A 21,598-nucleotide genomic window follows, 5' to 3' on the forward strand; every position below is an offset into this window, starting at 1 on the left:
AGACCATTTGACACATCAAGTCTGCTCGGTCATTCAATCATAGCTGATCCTTTCTATCCCCTCCTCAGCCCCACTCCCTGTATCCTTTCGATACTGCGTCCAATCAAGAACCTATCAAGCTCTGCCTTAAATATACCCAGTGACCTGGCCTGTGGTAATAAATTCCACAAATTCACCACCCTTTGGCTAAAGAAATTTCTCTGCATGTTTTAAATGGACGCCCCTCTATCCTGAGGCTGTACCCTCTTGTCCCAGACTCACTCACCATGGGAAACATCCTTCCCACATCTACTGTCTAGCCCTTTCAACTTTTGAAAAGTTTCATTGAGATCACACCTCATCCTTCTAAATTAGTGAGTACAGACCCAGAGTTATCAAACATTCCTCATATAACCCTTTTATTCCTGGAATCATCCCTGTGAACCGCCTCTGAACCCTCTCCAATACAAACACATACTTCCATAGGTGAGGAGCCCAAAACTGTTACAATACTCAAGGTAGAGGAGTATTGTGATTCCTCAACATAACATTGCTGCTCTTGAATTCTAGACCTCTTGACATGAAAGCTAACATTGCACTTGCCTTCCTCACCACGACTCAACCTGCAAGCTGGGGAATGAGGTTGAGGTTGGGGGAGAAAGGATCAGCCATGGTTGAATGGTGGAACAGACTCAATGGGCCAAATGGCCTAATTTTTCTATGACAGAATAATTAGACCATAAGACGCAGGAGCAGTATTAGTCCATCAAGTCTGCCTCATCTACTTGTGACAAATGGTGCCACAGAATGCCTTCTGCAGGTTCCCTAAACAACTAAGTTCAAAGCAGATTTATGGTCACAGTGTGTCAGCCTGCAATTCATTTTCTTGCAGGCATTCACAATTAAACAAAAATACAATAGAATCAATGAAAAACTACAGAAAACAAATCCCAAACAAATATCTAATATACAAATAATTAATCAATTCAGAGAACATGGAGTGGAATCAGTTCACAACTCAGGTGAATGAAGTTATTGATGTTAGTTCTGGAGCTTGGTGGTTGAAGGGTTATAGCTTAGACTATAAGACACAGGAAGAGAGTAAGGCCATTCCATGTGGCTCAACTCTCTTCTCCTGCCTTCTTCCTGTAACCTTTGATACCCTGACTAATCAAGCAGCTATAAATATCTGCTTCAAATATATTTGTTTTATTTATTAGTTGTACAGCACAGAAAAGGCCCTTCTGTCCCTTCGAGGCAGGTCACTCCATCAAATCACAGATCAAGTTAATTTCCATTCTATATGGATGTACTTCTATTCTGAGAATGTGTTCTCTGGTCCCAGACACCCACACTACAGGAAACATCCTCTCCACATAATCTAGACCTTTCAGCATTTGAAAAGTTTCAATGAGATCTCCTTCATTCTTCTAAACTCCAGCAAGTACAGGCCAAGAGCCATTAAATGCTCCTCATATGATAAGCCTTTCAATTCCAGAATTGTTTTAGTGAACCTCCTTTGAACCCTCTCCAATGTTAACACATCCTTTCCTAGGAAAGGGGCCCAAAATTGCTCACAATGCACTAAGTGACACTTCACCAGTGCATTATAAAGCCTCAACATTACATTTGCCTTCCTCATCATCTGACTCAACCTGCAAATGAACCTTTAGGAAATCCTGCACAAGGACTCCCAAGTCACTTTCCACCTCAGATTTGAGTCCAAGACCAGAGGACACAGCCTCAGAACAGAGGGACATCCATTTAGAACACAGATGAGAAAGAATTTCTTAGCTAGAGTGGTGAATCTGTGGAATTCATTTGTGGAGGTCAAGTTATTGGTAAGGCAAGGTTGGTAGATTCTTAATTAGTCAGGGCGTATGGGGCGCAGGTAAGAGATTTGAGGCGAAGAGGAAAATGGACCAGCAATGATGAAGTGACAAAGCAGACTTGATGGGCCAAGTGTCCTAATTCTGATCCTGTATCTTATGATCCAACTGGCCTACAATTTCCTTACAACACACACAAAATGCTGGTGGAACGCAGCAGGCCAGGCAGCATCTATAGGAAGAATTTCGGGCTGAGACCCTTCGTCAGGACTAGCTGAAAGAAAAGATAGTAAGAGATTTGAAAGTGGGAGGGGGTTGGGGGGGAAACTTGAAATGATAGAAGACAGGAGGGGGAGGGTTGAAGCTAAGAGCTGGAAAGTTGATTGGCAAAAGGGATACACAGCTGAAGAAGGGAGAGGATCATGGAATGGGAGGCCTACAGAGAAAGAAAGGGGGAGGGGAGCACCAGAGGGAGATGGAGAACAGGCAGAGAGTGATTGTGAGAGGGGCAGAGAGAGGGAAAAAAAGGAGGGGGGAATAAATAAGGGATGGGGTAAGAAGGGGAGGAGGAGCATTAACAGATGTCAAAAAAATCAATGTTCATGCCATTAGGTTGGAGGCTACCCAGACAGAATATATGGTGCTGTTCCTCCAACTGGAGTGTGGCTTCATCTTGACGGTAGAGGAGGCCATGGATAGACATAGCAGAATGGGAATGGGACATGGAATTAAAATGTGTGGCCACTGAGAGACCCTGCTTCTCTGGTGGACAGAGCACAGGTGTTCAGTGAAACGGTCTCCCAGTCTGCGTCAGGTCTCACCAATATATAAGCACCAGATGCAGTATATCACACCAGCCGACTCACAGGTGAAGTGTCGCCTCACCTGGAAGGACTGTCTGAGGCCCTGAAAGGTGGTGAGGGAGGAATTGGAAGGGCAGGTGTAGCACTTCTTCCGCTTACAAGGATAAGTGCCAGGAGGGAGATCGGTGGGAAGGGATGGGGGTCGAATGGACAACAGAGTTGCATAGGGAGTGATCCCTGCGGAAAGCAGAATGGGGGCAGGGTGAGGGAAAGATGTGCTTGGTAGCGGGATCCTGTTGGAGGTGGTGGAAGTTAGAGAATTAAATGTTGGACCCAGAGTACGGAGAATTATACATTCTCCTAACATTTTGGATTTCCCCTCCTACTTTCAAATCTTTTCTTTCAGTTAGACCTGACGAAGTGTCTTGGCTCAAAATACTGTACTTCTTCCTATAGATGCTGCCCAGCCTGCTGTGTTCCACCAGCATTTTATGTGTGTTGCTTGAATTTCCAGCATTTGCAGATTTCCTTGTGTTTGCATATTATTTCCTTTCTTCTTCCCCTTCTTAAAGCTCCCCGGAACCATTCCAGAATCTACTGACTCTTGAAAGATCACTACTAATGATCTCTTCAGCTGCCTCTTTCAGAACCTTGGGGTATAGCTCATCTGGCTCAAATTACTTATTTATCTTCAGACCTTTCAGCTTCCCAAGCAACTTCTCCTTCGTGATAATAAATGCACTCACTTCTGACCCAACACTCTTGAATTTCTAGCTAGCGCCTTTCACAGTGAAGACTACCATATAATACTTAAGCTCGTCTGGCATTTCTTTGCTCCCCATTATTACTTCAGTGTAATTTTCCATTGATCTGATGTCCACTCTCACCTTTTTTACCCTATATATAACTGAAGTTTTTTTTGTTATTTTTTTATGTAATGGGTAGCTTATCTTCATATTTCATCATTTCTCAAGGAATTTTTAGCTGCATTTTGCTTTTTTTAAAAAGCTTCCCAATCCTACAACTTCACAATAACTTTTGCTATATTACATGTCCTATCTTCTTTATGCTGCCTTTGACTTGTTGTCAGCCAAAGTTGCTTCCTCCTCCCTTCTGAATACTATTACCTTGGGATGCATCTATCCCGTGCCTTCTGAATTGCTATTCTGCTGTCACCCCTGTTAGCATCCTCTTCCGAACAGGTTCGCCAACGCCTCTCACGCCTCTGTAATTCTCTTTACTGTACTATAAACACTGATACATCTAACATTGTCTTCTCCACCCCCCAAGCTGCAAGATGAATTCCATCACATTATGACCCCTGCATCCTAAGGATTCCTCTATCTTAATCAAATCTGGTTCATTACACAACACTCTATTCCTGAACTGTTAAAGCAAGCAAATGTTCCCAATATTTGGGATACTTCAATGACCCCAAACACTATGCTCTGCTCTCACTGCTATCATCAGGAAGGTGGCACAGGAGCCTCAAGACTCACACCAGCAGGTTCAGGAACAGTTATTACCTCTCAACTATCATGCTCTTGAACCAGTGGGGATAACTTCACTCGCCCCACTGTTCTTGCAACCGATGGGACACATTTTCAAGGACCATCTCATGTTTGATATTCCTTGTTTATTTATTTTTCTTTTGTATTTGCATAGCTTGTTGTCTTTGCACATTAGTTGTTTGCCAGTCTTTTTGGATTTGGTCTTTCATTGGGTTGACAAGTATGCCCACAAGAAAATGAACCTCAGGATTGCATAACTCTGAGGGTTAATTCCGGGGATGGGTGGGTTGATGTATGATGAGAGGTTCAGTAGATTAGGACTCTACTCATTGGAGTTCCGAAGAATGAGAGGCGATCTTATTGAAACATATAAGATTGTGAAGGGGCTTGATCGGGTGGATGCGGGGAGAATATTGCCAATGATGGGTGAAACTAGGACTAGGGGGCATAATCTTAAAATAAGGGGATGCCGTTCCAGGACTGAGATGAGGAGAAATTTCTTCACTCAGAGGGTAGTGGGGCTGTGGAATTTACTGCCCCAGAGAGCTGTGGAAGCTACTACACTCAATAAATTCAAAACGGAGATAGACACTTTCCTGGATAAAAATGGCATTAGGCGAGCAGGTAAGTGGACATGAGGCTAGGTTTAGATCAGCCCTGTGATCTCCTGGGCTAGTTTTCGATAGCCTGGATGGGTTGGAGAGGAATTTTCCAGATTTTTTCTCCTCAATTGGCAAATCGTTTTTATTTTCCCCGGGTGATCACATGGGTTTGGGCGGGATGAATAATAAAATAAAATGGGCAGCATGGTGCCCTGTTGGTTGGCACTGTTGCCTTGTGGGATTTGGTGATAACTAGAGTTAAGATTGGATCAGCCACGATCTTGTTGAATGGCAAAGCAGGCTTGAGGGGCCGATTGGCCTACTCCTGCTCCTATCTCTTATGTTCTTATAAAGTGCCATTTGAAATTTGGTACCATACCTTTGTATACATTTAAAGATATGAAGGTAAGTGAATATCAGGGAAATCACATTTGACATAGAGATTTAAACAGCATTTAACCAGTGGAATGACATTCAACATTTTCAATTATTAGGCTCATAACAGAGGCACGACATTTTCATTAGGAGCAATCAATACAGGAAGAGCAGGAGTCTATCCATTAAGCTGCAATCAGAGGGAACAGCAGCAACCAGACCCCAAGGTCAGTAGAGCTCAGTTATAAGAGCAAACTGACAACTGAACACAGAAAGCAGGCCATAGAAGCAGCTGCGAATAATTTTCACCCTGTCATTCAAGCAGTAAGCGGGACAGACTAATGCATCAAACAGCCATGCAGTACAGAACATTCAAACTGCTCATTCCCCCACAATGAAATATTTCCTCTTAAGCATGCCAACTGCTTCCAAGTGCAATTCAGTGCCTGCCAGCTGCCCATGAAGTGTGGCTGGTTTGCTGAAGTACACACAAGGAGGAATAGTTAACTACCAAGACTCTTGTAAATCCCTGGATAAATTCAGAGATAGAAGCCCTGGTTATTTCTCATCCTCCTGGTGGACAAGGGCTTGGATTGGCACAGCAAGATCATCACTGCTTTGGCTGAAGTCTGATGACTACAGATCAGTGAGGGATGGGAGTACTAACAACATTGAGACTACCCGAATTGTGTAGCTTCTTTCTATACTTGACCATGCTTTAATGAGCCAGAGAACTTTAATTATCACGTGCAATAAAGTCACTTGTTAAGTGAGAACACATACAGCCATTTATCAAACAGGGTAGCAACTGGGAGATGCAAATGTCAGACCCTAAACAAATTCAAGCCGTGCATAAGGAGTTACAGAATATTACCCCCGGACTTACTTGCATAATCATTCAGGTCAAATTGTGTCAACATATCACTCTTCTCTTTAGCTTTGGCAGGGGCCAGCTTGCGGTCTTTATGCCTGCTGCTGACTTCAGCGATGGCTTGTTGGATGGCAGCGGAATCGCTGGGAATGATCCTGTCCACTCTGAACACAGCACTGGCATTCTGAGAAAGAGCTGCAGGGAGGGAAGGTGCACGTTCTTCTACTGGCCTGTTCAATTAGATGGTGCAAACAATTACTTCACCTCAAAAAGCAACATAAAATTCACAGACTAAGTGGCAATAATTCTTTTCCTACAACCCTCAAAGTAACCAATTTACGTCAAGTTATGGTTTCACAGACATTGAAAACCTCCAGTACACCTCTAAAGGTCATTTATCATCGGCACATCTAGATACACTCAGTGAGCACTTTATTAGGCACACCTGCTTGTTGATACAAATATGCGACCAGCCAATCATGTGGCCACAACTCACTGCATAAAAGTATGTAATTGGGTTCGGTTGTTCAGATAAAACAGCAGAATGTTGAAAGGTTACGGAAGCGACTTGACCACAGAATGATTGTTGGTGCCAGATTCATAGAAACTGATTCACAGAAACTGATTTCATTGGATTTTCATGCTAAAGTCTCTAGGGTTTACAGAATGGTACAAAAAAACAAAGCATCCAGTGAGCAGCAGTTCTGTGGAAGAAAACACTTTGTTAATGAGAGGTCAGCGGAGAAAGGCCAGACGAGCCGCCAGGAAAGTGGAGCTAACTGAGCAGAAGAGCATGCCTGAATGCACAGAACATCAAACCTTGAAGTAGATGGGCTACAACAGCAGAAGAATACACTGGGTTTGACTGCTATACTTAATAAAGTGGCACCCAGTGTATACTGAGCTACATACAAGATAACAGTATGGACAAGAGGTGCTGAATTGTCCTTTCCTTCTTTCTAAGCTTCTACAATTCTCAAGCGTTCACAGGGAAGTGCTCAACCTGCACGTTCTCTGAGAAAGAAATTTGAAACCAATTTCACGGTCCTGCACTGTCACTGTAATCCTGCCCAGTTCGCATCTCCTTTAAGTGATTTCCAATTAAAGGGTGGGACATAATCACAATCACTATTATTCTGGTTTTACTAGAAGGACATGTGTATATTTTTTTAAAGCACAACATATTTAAGACCAGGAATGGTTGAGACTGTTAAGAACACAAGGGGTGGGGACCAACAATGTTCCTAGAACCAGCTCTACCACATCTTGACAATTAACACTCTTTGATTTCTGGATCCTCATTACATATCTTACATTCACCCACCTCTTATTCTTCGGAGATGACCAGTTGCGCTTCTCATTCTTCATGGACCCAGTGTTGTTGCGGCTACTTTTGCCCCCTGAATCCCCGGGGTTGGAGCGCCGATTCTGCCGGTCCATGCCAGGCCGCTGGCTGGAGAAACTGCGCTTAGAGGATTCCTTCTTCTGGGCAGCGTTCGGATCCATTGACTTGACTGTTCCAGGGACGCCCTTCACCAGCATGCCATCTTTGTCCCGCCTCTCCGTGAAGTCGCTGCTTTCTGAGGCGGTCTCCCACTCCTCGTTGGCCTGGTCAGAGTTCTGGTTGGAAAGGTCAGGGGACTTGGTGCCGGCGGCATGGCGGACCACTTCCCTGACTTCCTCTGTCTGGGGGTTGGGAGGGGGGTTCACTGGCAGCGCCTCGGCTGGGAAGGGACTCCTCTCACCGTTCATCCGGGCTGCCACCTCCCGCTCCTGCTTCAGACGGCGGAAGCGGGGTGGCTTGTCTTGCTGCTGGGACCGGCCGTGGCGCCGCCTCCTCGGTGGCCTGTCTAGGGGTCTCTCCGGCCGTGGGGGTGGACCATCAGGGAAGCCAGGGTCCACTGTTGGCACCGGCTTCTCTGGCAGGCTCTTATCGTGTTCCTTGCCTGATGGGACGTCCAGTGGCTTGCCTTCTGGAGCCTTTGCCTGCTCCTTGGATGGCTGTTTCCTGGGAGGGGGTGCCCTCGAAGGGGGGCCCCAGCCACCCTGCTGGGGGCGGCTGCCACCTCTCGGGGCACCCCCCCGCCCTCTTCTGGAGGGCACGCCACGTGGGGTGAAAATCCTGCCTCGGGAAGTGTCACTGAGCCGAGGCGGAGTCTTGTCCCCGAATTTGGCTGGCTCAGGCCTACCTCTCTTGTCCATCCGTCCCTGATCGGGATTGCGGGGCTCCTTGGGACCTGAAGGGGCCTCCTTGTCAGAGTGGGCCACATCGCTGGCGCTCTCATGGGTCTCACTGCCAGTCTCTGAGCCCCTCTGGCGCCGCCGCTTTGGTATCTCCTCATACTCTGAGCCCTCACTCCGTGTCTCGCTGGGGTTTCTGGGCCGGAAGGAGCCCTTAGCACCCTCCTCGCCCGCTCGGTATACAGGCTCCCGGCTGCCACGGAACTCACGGCTGCGTCCCCTGCCACCTCTCCCCCGGCCCCCATAGGAGCCCCGGTACCCTCTGCCCCTTGAGAAGAACTCCCCGCGGCCCCTCGGGCGTCCCCGGCCAGCATAGCCACCCTCAAACATCTGGTCACGGTCCCTGCTGCGTCGGGGTCCACCAAATTCCTTTGGAGGTGGCTTGGATGGTTTGGCTTTCTCCGTCCTCTGGTCCTTTCCAGGCGCCTTGGGCTTCCCTCGATCATCCTGCAGATTGGTCACTGGAGGGCCTGGCAGAGACTTATTGGAAACAATGGGAGGACCGGGCTGGTTCACTTTCAAACCCATGGAAGAGGAAGAATCGGGTTTGCAGGGGTCAGCTTCGAACTTGGATTCCAGTGGCCTGTCTTTTCCTTTGACAGTGACTTTCTCCCCAGCTGCTGGCTTTCCCTTCTCAGTTTCCTGCTCACTGTCTTCCCTCTTCAGCTCCTTCAACACTGGCTTTTTAATCGGGCCCGCTCTGCGGGCAGGTTTCTCCCCTGCCTCATCACGGCTTTTGCTGCCGGGCCGGGGACCCCAGCGGGTTTCTGTTTTGGGTTCCTTCCTCTGCGACCGGTGCATATCCTGACGGCCAGGTTTGTCCCCCTTCCTGCTCTCCTCCTGTTTGTTCTCTTTGGCCTGGTGGTCTTCCTTATGCTGCAGGAGCTCCAGGGGCTGAGGGGGCGGCCCTGTTTTCTTCACGCTATTGGGGAGCCCCACGGATTCCCGGGGGTGGTGCATCACATGTGGCTCCACCTTCTTGTCCTCGTGTGAGAGCTGGGCCACCTCCCTGCGGGCAGGCATCGGCTCCTGGTCTGGTTTGCGTGCAGAATGCTGGAGCTGGGCAGACATCTCCATCCGCCTGTCTCTGCCCAGTTCGGCCTGGATGCTGCTGGGTAGTGAGTTCTGCCAAGGGCTTGGCCTCTGCTCGTCCAGCCGCTCTACCAGTGGATAGCGCTGCATCTGGGCAACGTGCCGGGGTCCGCTCTCCGAAACGGGCTGGAGGCTGCTCATGAAGGATTGTGGTGGTCCAGCATCACGGTGTCGGACAGGTGGAGTTTCACTTCTGTGTAGTAAACAAAGCATTAGCAAACAGCTAATAGCATAATATGCCAAAATAATCTGAAACATCTACTGTAAATATTTTAGAATGATCAGAAGATTTAAGTGTAGAGATTGGGCCATTTGACCTAGAGTCTGCTGTGCCATTCAATGATGCTGAATATTTTTTGCTTTGGGCAGGACAGGGTTGTTGCTGTGCAGAACAACCATTTTAAAAATAACTTCAAAGGCCACACGAGTGAATCTGCAGATGCTGGAAATAAACAAAAACACAAAATGCTGGCAGAACTCAGCAGGCCAGACAGCATCTATGGGAGGAGGTAGTGACGATGTTTCGGGCCGAAACCCTTCATCCTGAAGGGTCACGGCAGGAAACTGGTGTGTCATCGAGGGAGTCGGAATATCTATGGCTGTGTGCGCAGAGCTCCAAAAATGCGACATAACAGACTTTCAACATCGCTGTTTGTTATGTTTCCCCACTCACCGTGAAAACAGAGAAAGCTCTTTCTTCCTTACTCAGAAGAGAGCCTGTGATATGTCGAATGCCAGGTGAACAATGTAGTCTTTGAGTCTGTGTCTTTACTGTTGCTTTGCTCACAACTAAGTGCTCAGTGGCTCGATGCATTTTTTGCTGGTGGGAGAGGGAGGATTGTTGCTTGCTGCTGCTTGCAAGTGACAGGGAGGGGGGACTTTGAGGTTTTAACATTTAACTGTCATTCATTATTTGGGGCACTCCTCTGTTTACATGGATGGATGCGAAGAAAAAGCATCTCAGCATGTACACATTTCTCTGACATTAAATGCACCTTTGAAAAGAAAATTATCCAACTCATAACTCTTTGTAATTCGTTGTACATGACCAAGCCATTTAAATAAACCTGAAATCACATCACTGCAGCAGTGAAAATGCAATCAAAAGTTTGTTGTTAGTGGTTCTCATCTGCTGCACAAGATCATTCTTTCGTATGAATGTAAAACTGCTGGAGTCAGTTGTGCAGGAAGCAAGGCCCTTGCAGTCAACCACACTCATACTCACCCCATTTGTGCAAGATCCTTTGCATTCTTTGCCATGGTGATTCAAGTAGTCACAGAACACTACCGCACTTAAGCAGGCTCTTCGGCCCATCTAGTCTGTGCTCAACTATTATTCTGCCTAGTCAGATAAACCTGCACCAAGACCATAGTCCTCCCATCCATGTACCTATCCAAATTGTTCTCATTTTAAAAGAGAACCTGTATCCACCAGTGCTGGAAGCTCAATTCATAAGTATTTGTCTGGATGCTTCTCAAATGAAGAGAGTCCCTTCATATTCCCTTATATCCTCTTCACTCTTACCATAAATTTATGCCCACTTGTCTTAAAGGCCCTCACCATGGGAAAATTATCTATTCCCTCAATTTTGCATACACCCAAGTCAAATCACTCTGCATCATCCTCTACTTTGGGGCAAACAAAACAACTATTGAGTCTCCTTACAAATGGAACATTGCAATCTGGATAACATCCTGAATTGCCTCTGCACTCAGTCTAGGACACTTTAATCGCTCCTAAAAGTAATTGCATACAATACTCCAGGTGTGGCTTTAACCAACATTTCAAAGCTGTATCTTAATATACCAGCTTTTAATCTGCTAATGAAGAAAAGCACATCATACACCGTGCCCACTTTTAGAGATCTATGTCCCCTGTTCTTCAACACTCTCTGGGCAGCCTTTTCCTGTTGTATCATTCTCTGTGCAGCCTTTTCCTGTTGTATCATTTCATATTTGTCAGGATTAAATTTCATTTACTGTTATTCTTTCCAGCTGATCTAGATTATGTAGCCTTAAACAAGTCTCTTGCAACATCACCAATTGAGAGACAGTAACTTCTCAGTGTTTCTAAAATAAAGTCATGGAAGTATATGCAATAGAAATAAATTTCTCTTTGCACAACATCTGAGACATCTTTGGGGAAAAAAAAAGAAAATACAAGGCTGTAGGCTCTGTATCTGGACAGAGTAACTGCTTCTGAACTGTGTATACACCAATACCCACCTCTCCAAATTGTAAGTAGACTTTACTTCGAACATTTCTTACTCAAGCATCTAAGCTGATGTGAAGCTGACATCCAGCAGCTATTGAGGTGTGCACCATATGGCCATATATTCTTTCCTTAACAGAGCAACATAAATTTTGGAGCTGGCTGAAAAGCTGAAAGATCTAGCTTTGCCATGTAAACTTCTATAGCTTCACGTGAAGAAACAGCATATTGTGGCGACCCATTTCCTGGCGCATCCGAACCGACTCACAATTAGATAGCCCACGGGGGTTTGCGAGCACAGAGCTTTGGAGCCTCTGCGCCATGGGGGGCCGGTTGAGGGAGGCTTAAAAGTGAGGCTGAAGTTTTCAAATAAAGTTTTTTCCTTCGACTGCAGTTACCGACTCCGTGTCGTAATTTTAGCGCTGCGTGTAGCACACCGCTACAGTATCACTTTATAAAGACAAGCATGACTTACAAATTAAGGTAGCACGTTCTGGTTTAAGCAGAACACTGGCCTTGAGATGAACCCATCACTACAAAAATTATTTGCAGTTTCACTGCAAAGCAGTTACAGAAAAATCAATTTATCCCTGTACTACCAGAACACAATTAACTGCATTTTGGTGTATTGGAATGGAAGCCATTACAGGGCTAAAGCAAGACACTGTGGAAGTGACCTGAACAGCAGCTTCTTTCAGTCTAAATCATCCTTGAAAATACATCAGATGCTACTGCTACCAAAATTTCACTCCCCTCCTTTACACACTTGTGTTAAGTGCTCACTGTACCTAACTGGCCAAGCAGCTTAGGACCTCTGGTTGGTAAAGCCAAGCTCCACAATATAACCCATTTATCCCCAGGCATGCAACTTATTTTCTCCCCTTTTTCAGCCACACAAACGAACTGACCTCAAGCCTTTGTCATCATCTTCATGAGGTCTTATCGGTGAAGCCAGAGGCCGAATTTCTGTTGATGGGAACACATCACCAGCCCAGGCCAGCTTGGGGTCAATAGGAGGAGTGCCCCTTGAGGGGTGACGGTCAAAGGGTTCCGATCCTGAACCACCACTGTCTGAGCGCTCACGAGCCATTAAACCTACAAAAGCAGAAACACATTCAACTGGGTGTGCTCTTATGTGTAGTAAACATTCCAACTCTATGTCAGTTATAGAGTCTACATAGCAGATTCTGAGCATGTGTTCTTTAATGGACATGTTCAAGTTTCCAGTCATAAATGATCAAAATGCCAAAATAATGGATGTTTCATTTATTTTCTCAATTTTATCTCCAACTATTTCCACAAAATATCTTTCCCTTTGCACATATTTCTATTGATGCTAAAAAGAAACAACATCTGATCGACCAATTTGTGAGCAAGCTGTCATGAAATGTCACAGTATGTCAGAATTTCACTGGTAAACTGTTTTGAGGCAGCAGTATATTGCACTACATAATAGAAAATATACATTACAATAAGTACATAGATGGTTCAATTCCCATCGCTGCCTGTAAGGAGTCTGCATGTTCTCTCCGTGACCTCGTGAATTTCCTTCGGGTGCTCCAGTTTCCCCCACAGCCCAAAGATGTACTGGCTGGTAGGTTAACTAGTCATTGTAAATTGTCTCATGATTAGTTTAGGATTAAATCAATGGTTGCAGGGCAACATGGCTTGAAGGTTCAGAAGGCCTACTCTGTGCTATATCTCAATAAATGTAAATAAAACAGATTAAATTAAATAAGTCATGCAAAAAAAAGGAACAAAAGTGAGGTAATGTTCACCAGTTCATTGTCCATTCAGAAGTTTCATGACAGAAGGGAAGATGTTATTTTTAAAACGTCATATATCATCTCGATGGTAGAAAGGAGAAGAGGGCATGGGACATACATTTTAGAAATGCAAAGGTTGCATATGGCATGCTTGTCTTCAATGTTGGGGACTGAGTACAAGAGTAAGGAAGTCATGCTTTAGTTTAGTTAGGCTGCACTTGGAATAGTGTGTACAATTCTTGTCACCCAATTATAGGAAATACGTGGAAGCTTTAGAAAGGATGTGGAGCAGATTTATCAGGATACTGTCCAGATTAGAGAGTAGAAACTATAAATGAGTCCGTTTTTGTTGGAGTAGAGACCGAGGGGAGGCTTTATTAAAATTTGAGTATGTGGTGTAGATAGAATAGACAGTTAGAATCTTTCTCTCAGGATAGAATTAAATACTAGAGGACATTCTTTAGGTGTTGGGGTAGTGAAGTTTAAAAGATGTGTGGGGCAAGTTTCATGTACATGTTTTAAATATACCCGAAGACTGAGCCTCCACAGCTGTCTGTGGCAATGAATCTCAAATTCACCACCCTCTAACTAAAAAAAATTCCTCAACTGTTCTGGAGGACCAACTTTGTATTCTGAGGCATCTCTGGCACTACACTATTTGAAACACCCTCTCCACATGCATTCTGGCTAGGTCTTTCAGTATTTGAAATGTTTCAATGACATTCCCTCCCACTCATTCTTCTGCCAGCCCTCAAGACAGGAAATTGGAGGAAAGGTCACACACAGCCTTTCACATTGGTACCAATAATATACACACTCTAGTTGAACATCGAACGATAAGCTTCTAAGAATGAGAGGCCACTCAGACTTGTGCATTATTCAGTAAAATCATGGCTGAACTTTCACCTTTGCACCACTCTCCTGTACTAACCCCATAACAGTGCACTCACACAACATCCAAAAATCTAACTACACGTCTTTTAATACTTTATGAAAAAAATGTAATCCAGGGTCAGAACACAGTATCAAACTGTCAGAGGAGCAAGTTTTACTCACCCGATGGATGAACGCCAGGTGGGAAGTAGTCGATGGGGTGCCTGCCTTGCATCATACGAGGGTCCATGTAAGGAGGCATCATCATCCAACGCGGGTCATAGCCTATGGGGGGCATGGGAGGTGGTGGTGGACGGCCAATTGAGCCAGGGTACATCGGCTTCTGCTGCTGTTGTGGGTGCATAGGTGCTGACGGAGCCATGGCAAGAGGCTGTGGAGGCTGCTGTGATGGAGCCTGCTGGGAGGACGGCTGCTGATGGTGATGCTGTTGCTGTTGCTGCTGCTGCCACTGTTGCTGCTGCTGCTTAAGCAGTTGTTCCTAAATTAAAGGGAAACGACAGACCACAATGGAGTATGATCAGGTGGCATCATTCATACTTACAAGGCTTTAAATCTTTGGAACCCCCTCTCTTCTCAAGGTGGCTACCTGAACAGGACAAGCAGCAAACTACCCATCACTTGCTTCAGACCAATTTTCATTCATCATCTTCTGGGGTAGGAAGGACCTGTACTAAAGGGACAGGTTGCACTTGAATCAGAGGGAGACCAATATTCTTGCAGGCAGATTTACTAGAGACGTTGGGAGTGGTTTAAACTAATATAGCAGGGGATGGGAACCAGGATAATACAGCTGAGGATGAGCCAGCAAGTTTAAAGTAGATGATGGGTGTAACGTGAATGTAAACATATGAGAAGTGTTTGACATCTTCGGGCCTGTACTCACAGGAATCTAGAAGAACATAGGAGGGTCTCATTGAAACTTATCAAATGTTGGAAAGACTAGACAGGGTGAATATGGAGAGTGTATTTCCTATGGTGGGAGTATACAGAACTAGAGGACACAGCCTCAAAATTGAGGAACAGAAGTAAGCAGGAACTTTTTTCAGCCAGGAAGTAGGAAATCTGTGGAATGCTCTGCCATAGACTGTGGTGGAGGCCAAGTCCATGCATATATTTAAGGCAGAAGTTGCTCATTTCCTGATCAGCCATGATGGAATAGCAGAGCAGACTTGATGGGCTGACTGGAATAATCTGATCCTATGTCTTATGGCCTTACCTATAGAGGACCCACATTTAGCTCTTGTATATTCTAACAAAAACTACTCACTGCAATCTGCAGTATGCAATTTCCCTTTTAAGTAATATACTTGTACAATGTCCTGTGTACGTTACTCAAAATGGCTTCTTTGGTTTGTTAAGAGTAGGAATGCTTCTTTGTCTGATAAGTGTTTCTCTCGCAGTTGTTTAGCTTTAGACTTGCTGATATGGGGATTGTATTCATTTGTTAACTAATGGGGAATGTTATTTTGTCTTGTGAGGCTGGGAACTTGGGGGCGGGGGTTTCACGGGTTTTCGAGAGAGTCAGGAGGAAGACGTCGAGGAAGGTGGACGTGCACTGCACTGCTTGGTTGACCACCAGGGGTGGTCCCGGGAGTGAAGGTCGGAGGAAAGTGACGAGGGGTCGAATGGTTCGATGGTTGAGCTCCAACGATGTGCACTAAACTGACTGAACTTTGATAAGTTGGTGCCTTTTGCTTTTTCTTTTCTTTCATATATATTGTATTGCCTAGTACTCTTTTAGTTTTAGTAAACTCTTTAAAGTGTATTTCATAACGGTATCTGGTGTGAATTTGATACTGTGCGCGGGCGCAAGGCATAAACTTGATGCTCACAGCACCTGCGTGTACAGGAGGTGGGGTTGGTATGTGGCTGGATTTCCTTTTCCCCTAGACATATACCAGCCTGTTGGTTAAGTGTTACATATTTTTGAACCATCTTAACGAACTAGCTATCTCATGACTGTTTGAAGAACTCGGCACTTTTAAGTGGATAAAAGGTATATCACCATTGTTAGAGAGGACGGGAGGACTCCAAGCCACACTAAAACGTTGAGGTATTAAACCTGTGCAACCCAGCATCTTGTTAGCAAATATACAGTCGCTGGAGAACAAGACTGAGGACCAAAGTGTAAGATTGCTGTCACAGAGGGAAACAAGGAATAGCAGTGTTGTGCTTCATGGAGACAAGGCACACTCTGTACATGCCAGATATGCTGGTAAGACCCAAGGGCTTCTGAATTGACCAGACTGCAAAAAGGGTGGAGTAAGAGTGTGGGTCTATGCTGCATTGTGCATTTTTATGGTGTTCGTATGCAGTGGTCCTCAAAGATTCAAAATATATTTTTTACTTAAGTAAGCATGCACTATATAACTCTGAGATTCTGTTTCTTGCAGGCAGCCACGGAACAAAGAAACATCATGGAACCAATTCAAAGAAAACATTAAACATCCAACATGCAAAAGAAAAAATCATGCAAGTGGCAAAAATAAGCGAATAACAATATTAAACATCAAACTGCGGAGTCCTTGAAACAGTCTAGGAATGTTCAGTGTAGCTCACTTCAATTTAGTACTGTGTTGTTAGTTGACTGTAGGCCACAGAACTATTTTATAAGAGATGCCCTGATTAAAAGTTGCACAAAATGGCAATTAAGGTGTTATAAACAAAAATCAGAAACACACGACATGAACTGCAGAGCCCTCAAAATCAAGCCCAATCCACAAAGCACACTGATCAACCCTTGTCCTAGTCCCAATATTCCTGCACCTTCATCCAGCCACAGCAAGCAGCGGGAATGAAGATCGTTCAAACGCAGGCAGACGGTACTGAACATCTGCTTCCCTTCTGCTCTTTTCCTCGTGGATATCAAACTTGTTCGATGCCTTAATTGTTTAGATCAGTAAGTAACGGAACCAATCATGGGTTCACACTCCACCATCAGGCCGCATACTCTGTTCCCAACCTGGCTCTCAACCATGCCAAGTTTACGTGGAGACAGGATAAGCTCCAATTCACTCAGTCAGACCACAAACACATCAAAATGTAAATTACAGGCTTCAGTCGCACACAGAGTGAGAGCAGAAGTAGTAGTTTTGTGGATTGTCTGAAAGATGTCACCATTATTTGTGCTGGTTGCTCATGCTCGTTTCCCCAACATGGAACATCTAATGATTAAGTACTGACCATTCTAATTATGAGTTCTCTCCTCTATGATCCTGGCTGCAGTTCACATATGCAAAGGACTATGCATCTGAGGTAAGAGTACCTTCATGAGCAAACAAGAAACAGCCTACCCTGGGGACTAAAGTCAAGCTGTTTGAAGAAATCCACAAACAAGGAAATCAGCAAATGCTGGAAATTCAAGCAACACACTCAAAATGCTGGTAGAATGCAGCAGTTACTGCTACATTCCACCAGCATTGTGTGTGAGAAGAAATCCACGCCCAGTTATCAAGATAGCACCTCCAGCATTGGGGGAGGGACGTATTACAACACACTTGACCGCTGCTATAGTATTACGAGGAATGCCTAGACTGCAATTTAGGAAATCCAATCTCTTGACTCTCCTACTAACTGCACACAGGTATAGGCTAAAGGGCAAGTCTCCAGAGACAAGGACAATAAAAAGACAGTTGCGGAAGATAGAGGAGCAGCAAGGGATTGCTTCGAGTCAATGGACTAGGCTGTGTTCTACAACTTCGAGAATCTGAACAAATACACCACAGATGCCACAGACTTCATAAAAATAGTCGTTTACAAGTGTGTCCCTACAAGACCCAGTGTTCTCCAACTAGAACCATGAGATCCATAATCTGCTGACAGCCAGATCAAAGGCATTCAGGTCTGGCAACCAAGTAAAATACAAGAGGTCCAGGTCTGTGGAAAGCCATTTCACATGCAGAGTGGCAATTCTAGACCAAATTTGAAGGATGCTCAACAGCTGTGGCAGGGCTTGAATGCTGTCATCAAAGTAAACCGTCAAAACATGGAAGCACTTTCACAAACTCCCACAGACGACCCACCACTCCCCGGAAGACCTTGAGATTTCAGTCTCTGAGGCCGACACAAGAGCATCCTTCAGAAGGGTTAACCCACAGAAACCAACCAGCCCAAACTGGGCACCTGGCCAAGTACTAAAGACCTGTGCTGATCAACTGGCTGGAGTGTTCAATGATATCTTTAACCTCTTGCTTCAGCAGTCTGAGGTACCCAAGTGCTTCAAGCAGGCTTCAATTATATCAATGCCGAAGAAGAACGCCTCAAAGACTATCATCCAGTAGCACTTACATTCACTGTGATGATGTGTTTTTAGAGGCTGGTGATGAAACATATCAACTCCTGCCTGAGAAGTGACTTGGATGCACTGCAATTTGCCTATCGGCATAACAAGTCAATAACATAGGGCATTTCACAGTTCCTTCAGGATGCTCTTCATTGTCTACAGCTCGGCATTCAATACCATCATCACCTAAAAGCTAATCAATAAGCTAATCAATTCAAGACATCGGCCTCAATATATCCTTGTGCAACTGGATCCATGATTTCCTTATTTGCAGACCTCGTCAGCTCAGATTAGCAACACCATCTCCTCCACAATCTCCACCAACACAGGTGAACCACAAGGTTGTGTGCTTAGCCCCGTTCTACTTGCTGTACACTTATGCCAGTTTGCTGATGACATTATCATTGGCCAAATCAAAGGTGGTAACAAAACAGTACATAGGAGGGAGACTGAAAATCTGGCTGAGTGGTGCCATACAACAACTTCTCACTCAGTATCAGCAAGACCAAGGAGCTGATTATTGACTTCAGGAGGAGGAAACCAGAGGTCCATGAGCCAGTCCTCATCAGGGGATCACAGCTAAGGAGTGTCAGCAACTAAATTCCTTGGGAGCTATCATTTCAGAAAATCTGTCCCAGGTCCAACATGCAAGTGCCATTACAAAGAAAGCATGGCAGCATTTCTACACTCTTAGAAACTTGTGTTTATTCAGCACGCCACCTAAAACCTTGACAAACTTCCATACATGTGTGGTGGAAAGTATATTGGCTGGTTGCATCATGGCTTGGTATAGAAACACCTACAAAAAGTAGCGAATACAGCCCAGTCCATCATGGATAAAACCCTCTCCACCACTGGGAAGACATAGGAAGGCAGCATCCATCAAGGACCCCCACCATCCAAGCCATGCTCTCTTCATGCTGCTGCCACCAGGAAGGTGGTACAGGAGCCTCAGGACACATGCCACCAAGTTCAGGAAAAGCCTCAATCATCAGGCTCTTGAGTTGGAAAGGCTAACGTCACTCAACTTCACTCATCCTATCATTGAACTGTTCCCACAACCCATGGACCCACTTTCAAGGTCTCAACTTGTGTTTGATATTTATTGCTTGCTTATTTATTATATTTGCACAATGTCATTTGTTACACAATAAATGTCCCGTTGTCCAGTCTTTCACTAAGTTGTTAGTATTTACTGTGAAATCCCGCAAGAAAATAAATCTCCAGTTATAAAATCAGATACAACTTGATCAAAAGCAGAAAGTGCCATGAGACCTCAGCCAGTTAAGCAGCTTCTGTGGGAAGAGAAACCAGTTATGCTTTGGATTAAGGCAAGCAGAGAATTTAAATATTCTACACCTTTCTGATATGAGCAAAGGGGGATGAGAGGTGACTTGATAAAGGTGAGCAGATTGAGTAGACAGCCAAGTGACTTTCCCCCCAGAAATAAAAATTATGACCTCTCATATAAACTAAGGAGATTAGAGGAATGAATGAGTGGAGTATCAAAAGCAAATTGCTTTTTTCAAAATGCAGAGTGGTGAGTTTGAGTGCCGGGGCAGTGGCAGCTACCTTAAAGAATCTTAGATGCATGGATGACAGAAAAATGAAGAAAGGCAGGGTTTAACGTAGGTTAAAAGGTCAGTGCAACATCATGGTCAAAGCACCTGTACTGTTTTATGTTCTATCACCTTCACCCCTGTAACTTCCTCTGCAAGACTTTGGTCAGATACATATAAACTGTCTCCCAACTGAGCTATCACCTACATAAGATCCTGACAACAGTGCGCCATGGTTAGAAGCACTTCTCATAACAGTGTTAACTTACTGCAAGCAACCACAGTCTGGAGGTACAACTGACTGCAAATACTGGAGTATGGAGTTAAAAACCCAAACTGCTGGAGGAACTCTGTGGGCCAGGCAGTATCTGTATAGCCCTTCTTGTGGACCTAGTCTATTAAAAAAAAAGCTGCCTCTACTAAGCACAGTACCCTTGATTAAGGCTATCAAAAACCTCCAAATCAAAGTGGGACTATTTCTCCTGAAAAATGCAATATGAAGAGGAAGTTACAGCATTGTATGTAATTTACAGTCAAATCCTAGACGACATACAATTAAAGAAACATGATGGGATTTAATCACACCCATTCTGGCCAATATTGTAGACACATGAAGCTATTAAAGACGGGTCTCAACACAAAATGCCGTCTGTGCAGCCCACTCCACAGATGCTGCCTGCCCCATCGAGTTCCTCCAGCTATTTGTCAGGCATACAAGCATGTGGCAGTACTCCTGCAATACTTTTTTTTTTATATATATTAAGCATGCTGAGATCAAAAAAAGTGAACAGATGTTTGCTTTTCCGTGCATGCTTTTCAAAAGCAAATCAACTAACAACAGTTCAAAGTGATCACTGGGTGATGTACTTCAGGATAGAAGAAATGTACCAGCGACGACTTGACCACAAAGCTTACCTGCTGCTGTCTTTGAAACCTGGGTGGCAATGACTTCTGGTATTTAGAGTAACCCTGTGAAGTTTGCGTCTGCCGCCCTGGAACCACCACTTCTACTTTCGACTCAACTCTCACCACTCCCGTCTCCTCTTTCACTTCAATAGTTTCCTTTTCAGGGGGAGGCGGGGGATCAGCTGGAGAAGATGAAAAAAATATGCAGCTCAATTAGTATTTAATTGTATTCCCTCTGTTCATTACTTCCAGCTAGATCAGGTGAGTCTCATACTTGCAACCAGACAGTGCGCATCTGCCCAACAGCAATGTGGAGAACCTTTATCAGAGTTATGAGGTTGCTCCCTCACCACCATTAGAGATGTGCACTGAATGAATGCGTGGAATAGGGGTGTGGGCAATGGTAAAGCCTGTCAAAATATACAAATCAGAGCAGTCTGAAATAAGCAGGAACACCCAAACACTAATCCCTCCTACCTTCAAAATGTCCATATCCCTCCATCTTCCTTTCATCCATGTACCTATCCAAAAGCCTCCAATGTATATGCCTCTGCTACCATACCAGGCATCCACCACTGAGTTAAAAAAAACTTATCCCTCACATCCCCCATGAAATCTATCTTCTCTCTCCTCCAATACATGCCCTCTGGTATTAGACATTTCAATGCTGGGAAAC

General features: G+C 44.8%; 1 protein-coding gene across 4 annotated transcripts in view; it reads right to left on the bottom strand.

The window, feature by feature from the left end:
* The window catches only part of LOC132394582 (protein PRRC2A-like), a 146,874-nt gene that overhangs the window by 63,597 nt on the left and 61,679 nt on the right, over nucleotides 1–21,598 (bottom strand). For all 4 annotated transcript variants that reach the window (XM_059970899.1, XM_059970897.1, XM_059970898.1 and 1 more), the window contains 5 exons: nucleotides 20,932–21,104; nucleotides 14,338–14,653; nucleotides 12,424–12,610; nucleotides 7,295–9,496; nucleotides 5,986–6,200 (listed from right to left, as the gene is read on the bottom strand). In XM_059970899.1, the coding sequence (XP_059826882.1) occupies nucleotides 5,986–6,200; nucleotides 7,295–9,496; nucleotides 12,424–12,610; nucleotides 14,338–14,653; nucleotides 20,932–21,104 (3,093 nt within the window). The remainder of the gene's footprint in view (nucleotides 1–5,985; nucleotides 6,201–7,294; nucleotides 9,497–12,423; nucleotides 12,611–14,337; nucleotides 14,654–20,931; nucleotides 21,105–21,598) is intronic.

The sequence above is a fragment of the Hypanus sabinus genome, chromosome 5 (genome assembly GCF_030144855.1).
Source record: "Hypanus sabinus isolate sHypSab1 chromosome 5, sHypSab1.hap1, whole genome shotgun sequence".
Lineage (NCBI taxonomy): Eukaryota > Metazoa > Chordata > Chondrichthyes > Myliobatiformes > Dasyatidae > Hypanus > Hypanus sabinus.